This window comes from Gymnoscopelus braueri, assembly GCF_963280865.1.
Source record: "Gymnoscopelus braueri genome assembly, chromosome: 4".
NCBI lineage: Eukaryota > Metazoa > Chordata > Actinopteri > Myctophiformes > Myctophidae > Gymnoscopelus > Gymnoscopelus braueri.
Window position 1 is genome coordinate 21,237,415 of NC_137605.1, and position 18,533 is coordinate 21,255,947.

The 18,533-nt window shown below is 39.9% G+C and overlaps 1 protein-coding gene across 1 annotated transcript in view; it reads left to right on the forward strand.

Moving 5' to 3' along the window:
* The first annotated feature begins 288 nt into the window (after positions 1 to 288).
* Positions 289 to 18,533, forward strand: part of LOC308083872 (uncharacterized protein) — a 72,348-nt gene continuing 54,103 nt past the window's right edge. Inside the window, exons 1-5 of the mRNA XM_080426282.1 lie at positions 289 to 484; positions 1,944 to 2,053; positions 3,962 to 4,108; positions 14,835 to 14,987; positions 16,347 to 16,456. Coding sequence (XP_080282408.1) covers positions 418 to 484; positions 1,944 to 2,053; positions 3,962 to 4,108; positions 14,835 to 14,987; positions 16,347 to 16,456 — 587 coding nt within the window. The 5' untranslated portion in view covers positions 289 to 417. The remainder of the gene's footprint in view (positions 485 to 1,943; positions 2,054 to 3,961; positions 4,109 to 14,834; positions 14,988 to 16,346; positions 16,457 to 18,533) is intronic.

The following is an 18,533-nucleotide window of genomic DNA, read 5'->3' on the forward strand; positions in this document are numbered from 1 at the left end:
CCGTTTCCGTATCCGCTCTAGATCCCAGACCGGATCACCAGCCTGCAAAGGATCAGTCTACCCCTTGGCATATTGTGCTGTAACGCACGCATCTCCCACTTACATTATTATTACTGTAAGTGATATATTATATATTATTACTTAGCTTTAAATCTGTGTTTATACACAAACCTTATTTTGCGGATAATTATGGTTAGTGTCTGTCAGTGGGACCTGTAGCTGTAGAACGCAAAATGTTTTTGTCCTTTACCGCGCCCCGTAGTCACCAACTACACTCTTCTGGGAGCATGCGCACTACCCTCAAGTGGAATACACACAGTGGGTTCCACGCGTGTTGTTGTAATCTTACGTTATAGTGTTATTATTACATATTTGATCTGAAGCCGGACAATCATTTAATACAACGTTTCTGGCGTCATGGGAGGACAAGCCAAACCCAAGAAGAAAAACAAGCCCAGGAGGAAGGAGAATACTTCTAATGAAGGTAAAGGTTTTGTGTTTACTGGATTTGCAAGCTGTTCTGTGTGTGTTGTAGACATCAAGTACGTGGATGACAATTCTAATAGTTTGTATTCTTTGCTTGAACCTCCTCTGTCTCTGTGTCTGTCCCTGTCACTGTCTCTGTGTCTATCTCTGTGTCTGTATCTGTGCCTGTGGCTGTCACTGTGTCTGTGGCTGTCACTGTGTCTGTGGCGGTCACTGTGTCTGTGTCTCTCCCTGTGTCTGTCTCTGTGTCTGTCACTGTCTCTCTGTGTCTGTGTCTCTCCCTGTGTCTGTCACTGTCTCCGTGTCTGTCACTGTGTCTGTCACTGTCTCCGTGTCTGTCACTGTGTCTGTCACTGTCTCTGTGTCTGTCACTGTCTCTGTGTCTGTCTCTGTGTCTGTCACTGTCTCTGTGTCTGTCACTGTGTCTGTCACTGTCTCTGTGTCTGTCTCTGTGTCTGTCACTGTCTCTGTGTCTGTCACTGTGTCTGTCACTGTCACTGTCTCTGTGTCTGTCTCTGTGTCTGTCACTGTCTCTGTGTCTGTCACTGTGTCTGTCACTGTCTCTGTGTCTGTCTCTGTGTCTGTCACTGTCTCTGTGTCTGTCACTGTGTCTGTCTCTGTGTCTGTCTCTGTGTCTGTCACTGTCTCTCTGTGTCTGTGTCTCTCCCTGTGTCTGTCACTGTCTCCGTGTCTGTCACTGTGTCTGTCACTGTCTCCGTGTCTGTCACTGTGTCTGTCACTGTCACTGTCTCTGTCTCTGTGTCTGTCACTGTCTCTGTGTCTGTCTCTGTGTCTGTCACTGTCTCTGTGTCTGTCACTGTGTCTGTCACTGTCTCTGTGTCTGTCTCTGTGTCTGTCACTGTCTCTGTGTCTGTCACTGTGTCTGTCACTGTCACTGTCTCTGTGTCTGTGTCTGTGTCTGTGTCTGTCTCTGTCTCTGTCACTGTCCCTGTCCCTGTCCCTGTCCCTGTCCCTGTCTCTGTGTCTGCCTCTGTGTTTGTCTCTGTCTCTGTGTCTGTCTCTGTACCTGTCACTGTCCCTGTCTCTGTCTCTGTCTCTGTCTCTGTCTCTGTCTCTGTCTCTGTCTCTGTCTCTGTGTCTGCCTCTGTCTCTGTCTCTGTCTCTGTCTCTGTGTCTGTCTCAGTACCTGTCTCTGTACCTGTCACTGTCCCTGTCCCTGTCCCTGTCTCTGTCTCTGTGTTTGTCTCTGTCTCTGTGTCTGTGTCTGTGTCTGCCTCTGTGTCTGCCTCTGTGTCTGCCTCTGTGTCTGCCTCTGTGTCTGTCTATGTGTCTGTCTCTGTGCCTGTCTCTGTGCCTGTCTCTGTGCCTGTCTCTGTGTCTGTGTCTGTGTCTGTGTCTGTGTCTGTCACTGTGTCTGTCACTGTGTGTCTCTTTGCCTGCCTTTATCCCTGCCTCTGACCCTGTCTCTGTCTCTGTGTCTGTCTCTATGACATCAGGTCCTGGGCTGCCTGATCTGTCTCCACAGGACAGGATGAAAGTGAGAATGCACCAAAAAGCCAAGAAGAAGACCGCTGAGAAATACTCTGTACAACAACTGATAGAAAAGGTCTTTCTCTCTCTCTCTCACACACGCACGCGGCCACGCGCCATTCCGTTTTCTGTCAAATTTTGTATAATAGTTTACATACATTGAATATTCATCACAGATGAGATTATTATAATTGTCTGTTAGATAATAAACAAGTAAGCCGCCATTTACTTCCTTCCTTGTAATTGTTTCCTTTTGTTGGTCTCTCTTACAAACAAAATCACAAATTCATAGATAGACCTTTATTGATCCAGTGGTTCAGGTGTCATAGCATTACTGTGTTAGACATGAAAAGACAAACAAACACTAGAGTATTGATGCTGTTTTCAACTAAAATATGATGTACTATCTTTGTATTGATTTGCACTTCAGAAATGTTTATGTGCAGTCGTGGTACTATTAGTCTCAGATCCACTCTGTCCCTGATAGTGCTGTCTTTAAAATGGTCTTCCATGCTATCCAGACTAGACTGGGATGATGTGGGATCAACTCATTTTGCACTTTAATATGGAAACTTATATGGTCTGTGCCCCCAAAAATAATTCTGGTGGAAACCAGGGGTGTCATAGTGGGTCATTTGGACCTCTAGTTGTAAAATGCAAATGCACAAACCTGTGAATTCTTATGAAGTGTCTTCATATACTCCATGGTATACATTGTTTAGTATGTCCATGTTTTATTCTAACTTTTAGCAACTGGCGAGGCTAGGCTACTCGATTCAGCATTTATGTGGGGGATCAATAACATTGTGTTGCCCAGCTGAATACAGATTATATTAGTAAACAGGCTCTAGAGTAGGAAGTGAATTTGGAATGAAAACCAGGCAAGTTAGTCGGAGTCCATTAGTCTAGTTCATCCAGACTAATGGAGCTTAGTTTATTAAGTTCAATACCTCACTGTCCAATCAGGTTACATGTGGGAATATGACTCCAATGACCCAAAGGTCTTATTGGGTCATATTATCCATTTATAGTACAATCTTTGGTTCGGATCCAGCAATCTGATTGGCTGAGGGCTATATGTTATTTGCGTAACATACTGTAATGGCCAGGAGTTGCTTAGCAATGAATGCATATAAACAGAGCACAATTAACTCTTCATCAAACCTTGATATCTGAGTGTTTAATTCACAAATCTAATCAGATATAACAATCAGTTTAGTCTTAAGAAGTAACACCTTGTCTAACAGCTCAATGGGAAATCAATCCTGTCCACCATGTATGAGTCACCATTTCAACTGGAGTCATTCTTAGGACTAACTTACATTTAAGTTTAGTTTTGTTTCAGATACATAATCCTATAGTGTCTTCTGATTTAATTATTATTGTTATGACACAGTGCAATGTGTTAACCCATTGAGACCTGGAACGCATCTGTGTCACTTTCGATTTCTTTGGCTATTCAAAAATAGCAGATATACAAGCTCATAGCGCGGCACCGCTTGTAGATCTGCTTGTAGATCTGCTTGTAGATCTGCTATTTTTGAAAAATCTTGAAAAATCTTGAAAACATTTTAAAGAATCGCCTCAGGTCTTAACTCATTCACTGCCACTGACGTAAAAAACGTAATTTGTCCCGTTTACCAATCCTGCCACTGACGTAAAAAACGTATTTTTCTTTTTTTAGTTTTTTTTTCAAATTTGACCCAAAGACCAAGGAGATATGATTGTTTAAAGATCTACACTCCCATCCACTTCCTTGTTAACTTAAAACTTAAAAATTCTGTATCTCGGCTCCTGAGTACTTTTTTTTTTCAATGAAAAATCTCTGGCAGTGGGCAAACGCGGCCAGCAATAATTGTGGCTGTGAATGAGTTAATGGGTTAATTTATCCGTTTGTAGCTCAGACTGTGTAACTCTGAGTTAAATGAACACTGAGGAGTTTTACTGTGTACCACTATAAACCTGTCCTCCCCTGCTGTTCTAGACGGAGGAGTGCGTGGACAGTTTTGACTTTAAGATGGCCGCCCTGTTCTGTCAGCGGGCTCTGGACCTGGAGCCCGACAACCTGCAGACACTGGACATGCTGGGACACATCTACTCTGAACTGGGAGACATACAGAAGGCCAAAGGAGTATCCTTCTCTCGGATAGGGTATCTGTCTGTATAATATGGTTAACCACTAAAAGCTGCACTATGTCGCCTTCCCCCGGATTTGAACCCGGTTTCCTGCGCAAGTGCTGACATTTTTACCATTGAGCTAATAAAGCCTGTCTGCTTGCTCAGGGGATACATTTTATCTTGACCCTCAGGTCAAAATTCGTGCCAGAAAATAATAACGACATCCCAAAATACGCCAGATTCAAAGTGGTTAGGCAATGTTGAGAGAGATAGAAACATTCGGGCCATGACTTCGCGCGAAATGTTTTACCTTTGTGTGTGTAAGGTTAAGATTAATACTATATACACATAATATATATTGCTATTTCTTTTGAAAGTAAGCAATTGTAGCCTTGTGTCCACTAATACATGGTACAGTAGATGTCTTGGTGTTAATCGTGGGATCGCTAAAGCGATCACACTAATGTTATTGCCACTATTTATTGTGGGATCGCTAAAGCGATCACACTAATGTTATTGCCACTATTTATTATTATTCCCACCGTTTTTTTGCGGCTAACTAGTCCTTCATACTTTTAGCTACAAACTCCGTTCCAACTCTTCAACGTTCGGCCTACTTAGGACATGTCGGCTACCATTTGAATTTTTTAAATAATTGTACTTTTAGAGATATTTCACTTTTTACTGCTAAAAAAATCCCATTCATTTCAATGGGGAAATTCATACTTTTAGCTACAAACTCCGTTCCAACTCTATAACGTTCAGCATACTTAGGACATATTGGCTACCATTTGAATTTTTTTAATAATTTGTACTTTTAGAGATATTTCACTTTTTTTACTGCTAAAAAATCCCATTCATTTCAATGGGGAAATGCCATTTAGCTACAATAGAGCCTAGCAACTTCTTATTAGACTATAGCAACACCATATTAAAGCCTAGCAACCACCTATTATACCATAGCAACAGCCTATTAGACCTTAGCAACCACCGTTTTACCCTAGCAACCACCTTTTGTACCCTAGCAACCGCATATTATACCATATAAACTGCATATCAGACCTTAGCAACCCCCTATTAGACCCTAGCAACCACTTATTAGACCCTAGCAACCACCTGTTTTACCCTAGCAACCACCTGTTTTACCCTAGCAACCACCTATTAGACCCTAGCAACCGCCTATTAGACCCCTTGCAACCGGCTATCAGACCCTAGCAACCACAGTTTTACCTTAGCAGCCGCCTATTAGACCCTAGCAACCGCCTATTAGACCCTAGCAACCGCCTATTAGACCCTAGAAACTGCCTATTAGACCCTAGAAACTGCCTATTAGACCATATCAACCGCCTATTAGACCCTAGCAATCACTGTTTTACCCTAAAAAACTACAAACCTTTCAAACCTTTAACATTTTTAAAACCTTTAGAACCATAGACTTTTCAAACCTTTAGAACATTTAAAACCTTAAACCTTTCAAACCTTTAGAACCTTTCAAATCTTTCAAATCTTTCAAACCTTTCAAACCTTTCAAACCTTTAGAACCTTTCAAACCTTTCACACTTTTCAAACCTTTAGAACCTTTCAAACCTTTCAAACCTTTCGAAACTTTCAAACCTTTCAAACTTTTAGAACCTTTCAAACCTTTAGAACCTTTAGAACCTTTAGAACCTTTCAAACCTTTCAAACCTTTAACATTTTTAAAACCTTTAGAACCATAGACTTTTCAAACCTTTAGAACATTTAAAACCTTAAACCTTTCAAACCTTTAGAACCTTTCAAATCTTTCAAACCTTTCAAACCTTTAGAACCTTTCAAACCTTTCACACTTTTCAAACCTTTAGAACCTTTCAAACCTTTCAAACCTTTCGAAACTTTCAAACCTTTCAAACTTTTAGAACCTTTCAAACCTTTAGAACCTTTAGAACCTTTCAAACCTTTCAAACCTTTCAAACCCTTCAAACCCTTAGAACCTTTCAAACCTTTCAAACCTTTAGAACCTTTCAAACCTTTAGAACCTTTCAAACCTTTCAAACCTTTCAAACCTTTCAAACCTTTCAAACCTTTCATACCGTTTTACCCCAGCAACCACCTGTTTTACCATAGTAACCGCATATTAGACCATATAGACTGCATATTAGACCTTAGCAACCCCCTATTGGACACTAGCAACCGCTTATTAGACACTAGCAACCACCTCTTTTACCCTAGCAACCACCTGTTTTACCCTAGCAACCACCAATTAGACCCTAGCAACCACCAATTAGACCCTAGCAACCACCTATTAGAACCTAGCAACCGGCTATCAGACCCTAGCAACCACAGTTTTACCCTAGAAAACTACATTTTACACTATTCAACACCGACAAACCTTTAGAACCGTAGACCTTTAGAACCTTTCAAACCTTTTGAACCTTTAGAACCTTTCAAACCTTTCAAACCTTTAGAACCTCTTAAACCTTTAGAACCTTTCAAACCTTTAGAACCTCTTAAACCTTTAGAACCTTTCAAACCTTCAGAACCTTTCAAACCTTTAGAACCTTTCAAACCTTTCAAACCTTTAGAACCTTTAGAACCTTTAAACCTTTCAAACCTATAACACTACTAACAATATCAATACTCAATACAATCAACATTCTTAGCGATCCCACACTGTTTCTTCAGGAACAGTACTTTCTAGTAACTAATAATGTTACTGTCTAAAAGTTCCTTCCTCACAAGTGTTGTCTGTCTTCATTCATTCTTCTAGACGTGATCTTCTCCACCAGTGTTGTCAGCAGCCAGATTTTGCGAGAGAAATAAGCAACCAGGTCCATGAAAATAAGCCCAAAAGACACATTTTGGGTCGCAAGTAAATATCTCCCTTTTTGTTGGTTTCCTACATTTAAAAAAATACATTATTTTTTAAAAAAATGCAAGTTTTAAAAAAAAATACAACTTTTCATCAATTGAAAACAATTCTAGCATTTTTCAAAAGTATTTCATAATTTTTTTTTTTTTAAATCACTATACATGAAAAAAAATGTTTAAGAAGTAGCTTGGTGCCGCATTTTGTGCATTTTGAGATCTGCTTTTTTCTCTTTTGGGTCTTGAGCTAAAAAGTTTGGGAACCCCTGGTATAGGCAACATGAGCACTTTAATTAAACATAATATACATCTGCTATTTTCCTCAAAAAGTAAAAAATATAATATATTTATTTTGTTTTGAAACATTCTAACAACACATATCTGGTAGGGGGTCCCTGTCAAAAATGTTTTATTCAGACGCGGATACGTGGACAATTACATATTAATTGGGGGGTCCTTGACATGCAAATGTTTGAGAAACACTGGTTTAAGCAACATTTAGGGAACAAGCTCAAATAAACAAAGTACACTTAAGAAACAAGCCCAATAAACTGCAACCCGCAACCACCATTATTTGCAAGCAACTCTGCAGGAAAAACAATCCCTAAGTCGCTTATAATAAGCTGACATGGCAACACTGAGAGCTAGCCTTCTAGCTCTCAGTGCTCTTCATGAGGCAGCGCCCAGATGCGCGTACACTGGGATAAGTGACACATACAGTATGAGCTCTGACTGGAGTTGGACTCACTGAATAAACTCTCAAGGGCAAGGGCGCCGATACTGTGAATGCCTCGGAGCTAAAGCCCCCAGGAGAAGTGATGAGCACCCATCACAAACTCATCACAAAAAAAAGAAAAAGAAAAAACCTCCAACATCTACACTTCATGAAGTACATTTTTTGTACCAAATTAACCGAATTAACCGCATTAAAGTAAAAAAAAATATGAAACTGCCGTTTACACTGGAAGGCTTTTTTCCTGTGTGGTGACACTGAAACTCTTCAGACTTGGTGGAAAAGGTACTCCATTGTTTCCAACTTAAAAAGTATCAATACTGCAATGTAGAAATACTCTGTTACAAGTGAAAGTCCATGAATTCAAATTATACTTGAGTAAAAGTACAAAAGTAATGGTATTTTATGTACTTTTGTGTAAAATGTACTTAAATACAGAAATATATTATTAAAGTACTAGTTATGCACAATATCCCATTTCACATGTTTCCAAATGTATAAAATCCTTTGAAAATAGCAGATCTATAAGCTCACATTGTGATGGTACTTAAGCACATGTAATCAGTTACTTTCCACTACTGGAAACTTCACGTTCACGTTGCTCTGTGTGGGCGAGCTGAGCAGAGGAAAGGCTTTTCTCCTGTGTGGATACGCTGGTGTCTCTTCAGGCTACCGAACTGACTGAAACTCTTGTAGCACTGTTTACAGAGGAAAGGCTTTTCTCTTGTGTGGATACTCTGGTGTGTCTTTAGACTACCTAACTGACTGAAACTCTTGTCACACTGTTTACAGAGGAAAGGCTTTTCTCCTGTGTGGATACTCTGGTGGTTCTTTAGACTACCTAACTGACTGAAACTCTTGTCACACTGTTTACAGAGGAAAGGCTTTTCTCCTGTGTGGATACTCTGGTGTGTCTTTAGACTACCTAACTGACTGAAACTCTTGTCACACTGTTTACAGAGGAAAGGCTTTTCTCCTGTGTGGATACTCTGGTGTTTCTTTAGACTACCTAACTCACTGAAACTCTTGTCACACTGTTTACAGAGGAAGGGCTTTTCTCCTGTGTGGATACTCTGGTGACCCCTCAGGCTATCGATCCTATTAAAACTCTTGTCGCACTGTTTACAGACAAAAGGTTTTTCTCCTGTGTGGATACTCTGGTGTCTCTTCAGGCTACCGATCACACTGAAACTCTTGTCGCAATGTTTACAGACGAAAGGTTTTTCTCCTGTGTGGATTCGTTGGTGACTCTTCAGGTGACCTAACTCACTGAAACTCTTGTCACACTGTTTACAGACGAAAGGTTTTTCTCCTGTGTGGATTCGTTGGTGACCCTTCAGGCTATCGATCCTATTAAAACTCTTGTCGCACTGTTTACAGACAAAAGGTTTTTCTCCTGTGTGGATACTCTGGTGTCTCTTCAGGCTACCGATCTCACTGAAACTCTTGTCGCAATGTTTACAGACGAAAGGTCTTTCTCCTGTGTGGATTCGTTGGTGACCCTTCAGGTGACCTAACTCACTGAAACTCTTGTCACACTGTTTACAGAGGAAGGGCTTTTCTCCTGTGTGGATACTCTGGTGACCCCTCAGGTTATAGATCCTATTAAAACTCTTGTCGCACTGTTTACAGACAAAAGGTTTTTCTCCTGTGTGGATACTCTGGTGTCTCTTCAGGTTACCGATCTCACTGAAACTCTTGTCGCAATGTTTACAGACGAAAGGTTTTTCTCCTGTGTGGATTCGTTGGTGACCCTTCAGGTGACCTAACTGACTGAAACTCTTGTCACACTGTTTACAGACGAAAGGTTTTTCTCCTGTGTGGATACTCTGGTGACCCCTCAGGTTATAGATCCTATTAAAACTCTTGTCGCACTGTTTACAGACAAAAGGTTTTTCTCCTGTGTGGATACTCTGGTGTCTCTTCAGGTGACCTAACTGACTGAAACTCTTGTCACACTGTTTACAGACGAAAGGTTTTTCTCCTGTGTGGATTCGTTGGTGACTCTTCAGGTGACCTAAACTATTGAAACTCTTGTTGCAGTGTTTACAGTGGAAAGGTTTATTTTCGGCGTGGACACACTGGCTTCTATTCAAATCACCTAAAGTGAGGCTCTCATCACAAGATTTACAGAAGTGGGTTTTCTTACCTGTGCAAGTCAGCTGTTGTTTCTTTAGTTGTTCCCCAAGCTGAATTGAAGTCTTGCTCAACTGTTCTGAACAGTTCATGACTGTAAGATCTGGTCTGGTCTGACAGCTGGTGGCTGATGGGATCTGTGGATCTGCTCCTCTTCATACGGTCAAGATCGGGACGTGACTCCTTCCAGGTGTGGTTCGTCACAGTGTTCAGGTCTATGGGAGTTGAAGATTTGTCTTCCTGGAAGATTATGCTCTCTCTCTCTCGGTTCTCTCAAACTTTATTCCTCTCACTTTGTATCTCTCTAGGTGGTACAGGTATGAAGTGGAAGTGTAAAGGCATCTTCAAACCTTATATAAGTTGACCAGAGCTCTGCTCCGATGTCACACACAACACACACTGTTGCCATGTACGCTGTTAACGTGCCAACACAGAAGAAACTATTTAATAATCGCAGAGAGATGGAAATATTGTAAATACTAGACCGGTGCCTTTGGAAATGCATGCCCCACCCACTTATGCAACTTACCTGTTACCTGCAATACCTGTTGTTATGAGTTGTCAGAGTACCCGATGTACCCATCTGTCTGTCTGTGTCCCCATTATACCAGTGGTGAAAAAAGTATTACAATTCTTTACTTAAGTAAAAGTAGCAATACTGCAATATAGAAATACTCTGTTACAAGTAAAAGTCCAGAATTCCTCATCAAAATGTACTCAAAGTATCAAAAGTAAAAGTACCAAAATATTTGAAAATAGCTGATCTACAAGCTCACAACGCGTATATGCCCATATATGGCCATATACTGATGACATCAGGGATCTCCATATATGGGCATAAAAGAGACAAGAACCGACAGATACTGAGATCTCCATATATGAGATTCAGTTGAAGGTAGACGTTCAGGGGTTACAAGTGATGAAGCTGAGACGACCTCCTTGCTGAAGGTGTTAGATTGCGTTGTTGTGAGGGAATCTGTGCACTTTCCACCAAACAGGACAGCCATTACTTGACACCTAATGTCATCAATCAACTCTGATCTGATTTGGGACAGTGAATGCGTTGGCACAAGGGGAAAGGGAAAGGGGAAGAAATTTGGATTTCAGCTTCACCCAGCCGATGGCTGCCGGGACTGCATGGCTCTGGGGAGCAGTTAGGGGTGAAGTGTCTTGCTCATGGACACCTCGACACATAGCTGGGGCCAGGAATCAAACCTGGGACTTTAATTTTCCCATGTGGCCTCTCTACCCATTCAGCTATGACCACCCACTCCACTAGACCGAAGGAAGGTCAACTTTTACAAGCTTATGTTATAAAGCAAAGCAGTCTTTTTGCAAACACCAAAAATCGGAGAAGTCGTGTCACAACCAGTCACAGCATGGATGAATACATATGTTTTACACTTTTTGAAATATCTAACTGTAATTGTATTTGTGGGATCGCTAAAGCGATCACACTAATGTTATTGCCACTATTTGTGGGATCGCTAAAGCGATCACACTAATGTTATCTTCACTATTTGTGGGATCGCTAAAGCGATCACACTAATGTTATTGTGGGATCGCTAAAGCGATCACACTAATGTTATTGCCACTATTTATTATTATTCCGCCCGTTTTTTGACGGCTAACTAGTCCTTCATACTTTTAGCTACAAACTCCGTTCCAACTCTTCAACGTTCGGCCTACTCAGGACATGTCGGCTACCATTTGAATTTTTGAAATAATTTGTACTTTTAGAGATATTTCACTTTTTACTGCTAAAAAAACCCCATTCATGGGGAAATTCATACTTTTAGCTAAAAACTCCGTTCCAACTCTATAAAGTTCAGCCTACTTAGGACATATTGGCTACCATTTGAATTTTTGAAATAATTTGTACTTTTAGAGATATTTCACTTTTTAAATAGTAAAAATACTTAAAAGTTGATAAAAAGAGTAAAAATACTTAAAAGTTGTAAAAATTTGTAAAAGCTACTTTAAAGTAAATACCTTGAGTAAAAATACTTAAGAGTACTTATATTGAGTAAAAATACTTAAAAAGTACTCAAAATGAGTAAAAATACTTAAAAGTTGAAAAAAATAGTAAAAATACTTAAAAGTTGATAAAAAGAGTAAAAATACTTAAAAGTTGTAAAAATTAGTAAAACATGATTTAAAGTAAATAAAGTGACTAAAAATAATTTAAAGTAAATACATTGAGTAACAATACTTAAGAGTACTTAAATTGAGTAAACATACCCAGTAGTACTCAAATGAGTAAAAATACTTAAAGGTTGTTAAAATTAGCAAAAATACTTAAACATAGTTAAAATGAGTAATTATACTTAAAAGTTGATAAAAACTGTACAAATACTCTTTTAGTACCGCCATTTTTGAAATAATTTGTACTTTTAAACCTTTTGAACCTTTAGAACCTTTCAAACCTTTCAAACCTTTCAAACCTTTCAAACCTTTCACATCTTTCAAACCTTTAGAACCTTTAGAACCTTTCAAACCTTTAGAACCTTTAAAACCTTTCAAACCTTTAGAACCTTTCAAACCTTTAGAACCTCTTAAACCTTTCAAACCTTTCAAACCTTTTGAACCTTTCAAACCTTTTGAACCTTTCAAACCTTTTGAACCTTTCAAACCTTTAGAACCTTTAGAACCTTTCAAACCTCTTAAACCTTTCAAACCTTTCAAACCTTTAGAACCTTTCAAAGCTTTAGAACCTTTCAAACCTTTCAAACCTTTAAACCTTTCAAACCTTTAACTCTACTAACACTATCAATACTCAATACCATCAACATTCTTAGCGATCCCACACTGTTTCTTCAGGAACAGTACTTTCTAGTTGCCACTCTTTCTATCTATACTATACTGCCCCCCATTTTTTGGCCCCTAACTAGTCCTTCATACTTTTAGCTACAAACTCCGTTCCAACTCTTCAACGTTCGGCCTACTCAGGACATGTCGGCTACCATTTGAATTTTTGAAATAATTTGTACTTTTAGAGATATTTCACTTTTTACTAAAAAATCCCATTCATTTCAATGGGGAAATTCATACTTTTAGCTAGAAACTCTGTTCCAACTCTATAACGTTCAGCCTACTTAGGACATATTGGCTACCATTTCACTTTTTACTGCTAAAAAAATCTATCATACCCTAGCAACCACCGATTAGACCCTAGCAACCACCTGTTTTACCATAGTAACCGCATATTAGACCATATAGACTGCATATTAGACCTTAGCAACCCCCTATTGGACCCTAGCAACCGCTTATTACACCCTAGCAACCACCTGTTTTACCCTAGCAACCACCTGTTTACCCTAGCAACCACCAATTAGACCCTAGCAACCACCTATTAGAACCTGGCAACCGGCTATCAGACCCTAGCAACCACAGTTTTACCCTAGAAAACTACATTTTACACTATTCAACACCGACAAACCTTTAGAACCGTAGACCTATAGAACCTTTAGAACCTTTCAAACCTTTCAAACCTTTTGAACCTTTAGAACCTTTCAAACCTTTCAAACCTCTCGGACCTTTCAAACCTTTCAAACCTCTCAGACCTTTCAAACCTTTCAGACCGTTCAAACCTTTAGAACCTCTTAAACATTTAGAACCTCTTAAACCTTTAGAACCTTTCAAACCTTTAGAACCTTTCAAACCTTTAGAACCTTTAGAACCTTTAGAACCTTTAGAACCTTTAGAACTTTAAACCTTTCAAACCTTTAAGACTACTAACAATATCAATACTCAATACCATCAACATTCTTAGCGATCCCACACTGTTTCTTCAGGAAAAGTACTTTCTAGTTTAACTCTTGAGAGTGTAAAAGCAAAGCAAATGTCCTTTTGTGTCAGAGAAAGGCAGGGAATCACTTGAATGTATGAGTACAATCTTTAATTGTTATAATAACTAATAATAACTCATAGATAAGGAGCGCATTAGAACACAAATGGAGTAGAATGGCTTCAGGTTCAGTCTGTACCAGTGTTGCGTCTCTTCCTCAGCCTTCTGAACGTTAGAGAGCTCCTGTCTCTCTGATATTGCTGTTCGTTTCTGTTTATATTTGTGCATTCATTTATGTGCAGATTGTGCACGTGTTATTGTACAAGATAGACCTTTAATCATCCCCAATGGGAACTGAGTTGTCACAGCAGATGGTAGCAGCAAACAAATATAGAGCCATAACAGAAGGAACAGCCTCTCAACATAGTGTCCATCTCAGTGAAGTCTCAGTAGACCATTTCCAAAATAGCATCATCACAATGTTAGTTGAAGTTCTTTGTGAGTATAAATTTAGCTTTAATTATTATAATACTCTCTATTGGGTTAGCACTTTCTTAAAAATGTTGCAAAGTGTTTGTAAAAATGTTTACAATAAAATTCAGATACAAATACGTAAAATAAAACGGCATAATGCAAATACAGCACTGATAATCTCTGCTGCCAGTACTAGTAAAACAACACAAAACAATTAAAAACAAGCAACAAACAAAGAATTATAGGAAATGTATAATCAGGAATCAGACATTTACTTGTGTGCCAGAATGTCCAGCTCCTCCTGTACAGTTGTCTCTACATCATAGTAACACTTAAACGAAACACAACCATAATTAACGTCCTTGTAATCAGCTACATGAATGTGTGAAAATGAACACTGGGAAAAAGGAATCATTCATAAGATATGATATAAGCAATTACAGTTTTTCATTGTTTCTTTATGAGACTGGTTTTGAAATGTTTGCTGTCTGTTGAAAGCAGTACGAGTTGAGTTTGATTATCTGGGAAGAATGGGGTTAACCACTTAAGTCCTTTATACTTTGTTGTATGAAAAATAGCGAAAACAGCCGATCTAGAAGGTCACAGCGTGCCACGATGCAATGTGTCGTAGATCTGCAATTTTACAACATTTTGAAAATCTTCTTTGTTTTTGAAATTTTATTTTCTGAATCATTATTATTATATCTATATTCTTTAAGTTTCACACTATAATGACAAGCTTGCTTCCTTAACTGCGTGTTGAAGGTGTTCTTGCGCGCGGTGGAGCTGAGTCCAGACCAGGGCCACAGTAAATACATGTACCTGGGCCAGATCCACACGGGCCAGGAGGCTGTGGACTTCTACAGCAGAGGCGTGCAAGTCCTACTGGCTGCACTGGAGGAGCAGGCACAGAGCACCGTAAATACACACACACACACACACACACACACACACACACACACACACACACACACACACACACACACACACACACACACACACACACACACACACATAGAGGGTAGACAGGCACGCACACCAAAAATTCATTAGTAGACACGTTATATCTCGCTGTTGTAATGTTTGATCACAAGGGGGCACTGTTGACTATGCTAACAAAGGGGCACCGTTGACTATGCTAGCAAAGGTCAAAGCATTGCATTCCATGGGTTTTGATTAACAGAGGAAAGGTCAGCTTGCCCTCATCTCTGCTTGAAGGCGTGTTAAATAGTGAAATCATTTGGTGAAGTGTTTGGGTTGAATGAACACACACAGCCCTGCATGGAACATTACTAGAGCCATGTCAGAATTTCATTGTAAATGATAAAACACTGAGTAATAATAAAATGCAGAGATAAATTCCAGAGGCACAGGATACAATACAAACACATTTACCTGAGTGCCAATGGTTCTTTATGGTGGTACCCTGCGCGGGGACTGTTTTCTTAATCCCGCTCCCGCTGGATTTCTAACCGTTACCACCTGCTGTTTATTTTGGACCACATGCTCCTGCCCGCAGCAAAGTTTAAAGTACTGCCTGCTCCCCCAAGATTTACTCTGGGACCCAATAATACAAACAGAGAGAGGCAGAGAGGGAGGGAGTGGGGCAGGGTTTGACCATTTCAGCACCACGGACAGAGACACAATAGGCTGCTGGACTACTGCTGGTCAGGTAGGGTAAGTGATGTTTTGGTTAAACCCCCCCCCCAAAAAAATTGTTAAAAGGTTAAAGCTCTACATTCTGATAGTAATCTGTAGAGTGTTTGTTCAGTAACAAGGGTCTCCCCAGCTCTCCAGCTTTTAAATATAAACAGAAAAAAAAATTTCAGGTGATTTTTTTCCAGTTCCAATGTTGTCTGCTCATTTATTTGTGTCATCACTCATCACTTCCATTTTCACTTGTTTAATCTGTATCCTCTGCAACTTCTCTCTCCTGATTGGATAGACTTGGTGTCCTGACCTGAAATGCAATTTCAGTTTACTAAAAAGCTGGAGAGACTGGTAGACTCCTGTTACTGAACAAACACTCTATATCAATGAGGACTATCAGAATATAGAGCTATTCAATACTTATTTTAACAAGAAAATATCCATTACCCTACCTGTAAACCCTCTACAGTAAACTGGACCTGAGTTGGCTCTGTACGTGGACCGCTTTTCCCCTCTACACCAAATCTCTTTGCCAAAAATAGCCCATCTACAAGCTCACAACGCAAACGATAATAGGTAACTGGCACGCACGCATGCACACACCACTCTCCCTCTGTCTTTAAACAGGAACCCTCTGGGGCCACAGCTGGGCCAGATGAAGAGTCCGATGTCCCCACAGCCAAGGATGTGTGTTCGGCCTGCTGCTCCATAGCTGAGATCTACCTCACAGATCTCTGGTAAGGTGGCGCGCACACACACACTCACTCTCACACTCTCACTCACCTCTGATCGATGTGAGATTTATAGATCTGATAGCGACTGTGACAAATGGGTAGATTACCCATAAAGGCCTTTCTTTACCTCTGGGATGAATAGGCCTCCTCTTCCGTCATGTCCAGAGACCAGAGAGGCGATGGTAGTTTATTTGTATAGCACATTTCAACAACAAGGCAATTCAAAATTAAGAGTATTAACACACATTAGATTTTTCTTTTTAAATAAAGCAGAAATATAAGAGAACTACGGCGGAGACAATAAAATTGCAATGGACAAGAAATGATTAACAAACCTCAATAAAATGGTGGCAAACAGTCAAAGTTTTCAGCTTTGATTTTAAAGACCTGAGAGTTGTAGCAGACCTGCAGTGTTCTGGCGGCTTGTTCCAGATTATGTGATACATAAAACCTGAATGCTGCTTTTACACGTTGAGTTCTGACTCTGAGGTCAGAAAGCAGACCTTTCCCAGAAAACCTGATAGGTCTGGATGGTTCATGTCATGATGTAGCACTTTTTTTTATTTTGGTCCGAAACCATTCGATGCTTAATAAATGATGCTTTGACAGACATTGAGCCAGTGTAAATATCTGAGAACTGGAGTGACATGATCCACTTTCTTGATATTAGTAAGGACTTGAGCAGCAGCCTTCTGAATCAACTGCAGCCGTCTGATAGATTTCTTTTTAGGGAGACCTGTAAAGACACCTTTAAATTAGTCATGTCTATTGAAGTTTAATGCATAGACAAGCTTGTTCAAATCCTTCTGAGACCTTTAGTCCTCGATATATTATTCTCACGGCTGACTTTGTAATTGTCTTAATGTGGTTGTTGAAATTCAGGTCTGAGTCCATGACTACATCTGGTGTACTGTATTTAGATTGCTTCAGCCTAAGTGAACATCTGATCTTTGTCTGTTTCTCAAAAGAAAACATTCAGAAATTGTACGTTTGCTGTAAGGCAGCCTTCTGATCCTTGCACCAAAGTTTTATGAAAATCTGTGTTAGTTTGTTCACAGACAAGGAGCGATTACAATAACCTTGCCATGCATTCCTGCAGGCAGGGTGCTGTGGTAAGAAGAACATAGTTAACATACTGTCTTATTTTCGTAACGAGGACAACGTGAATGTAGATCGGCTATTTTCACTATCTGTCATGCGTAGAAGATTCAATGTTCAAGGTGTACTTTATTGTTACATCTTGTGTGCGTACAGGTACATAAGAGTAAAAAAGTATAAATGTTTGGCTTCTCAGACATACAGTATATAGGGCTCCTCAGAAGTATATACTGTAGGGTTTAAGAGGTTAAGAAAATACCCCCCCCCCCCCCCTCTGTTTTTTTATAGATTGAATGTGACTATTACTTTGCCTTGAACACACTGCTAGTGTGTCGCTCGATGCCAAAGCGACTGTTTTTAGTGATCCGCACAGGTGCCCCGGGATTGGCCACAAGGATGTTGATGGTTGTCCTGCTTTGCCTTGTATGGTATTTCTCAGGCTGCAGAGCTGTGTTAAATTATGCAAACGCGGGGGCTACTGGTCTCTGAGATTTATCACACATGCACATGTTTGAAATGAGTTGCCTCTAAATCTCTCTAAATGAGGTGGGAGTTATTTTTTACAAAATTATTGATAAATGAGGCTAGTTTATCAACAAAGACAACAGTGGTGTTCCTTATGGTCACTGTAGACATAAGTTGTGTGGGCGAGTGCGTATGTGCGTGCTACAGCAAATACACCTGTAGTTAATGAGGACATTAGCAGTGTGGTGTTCTTTCGACGTTAGTCTGGAAACATTCCTCACTAAAGATTTAAATACTAATCTCATGAATATTGTCTCACAGCTCGGATATAAATGTCTCTTTGGATTCATCTTGGTTTGGTTCTTGACTCTTACTCTTACATGTACCTCTCCTGTTTCATTCTTACTGCTCTTGCTGCTGTAACATCCAAATTTCCCTATCGGGTTCAATAGAGCACCGAAGTCCTGACGTCACTCGTTCATCCCCAGGTTTGCGGAAGTAATTTCTCTATGGAGAA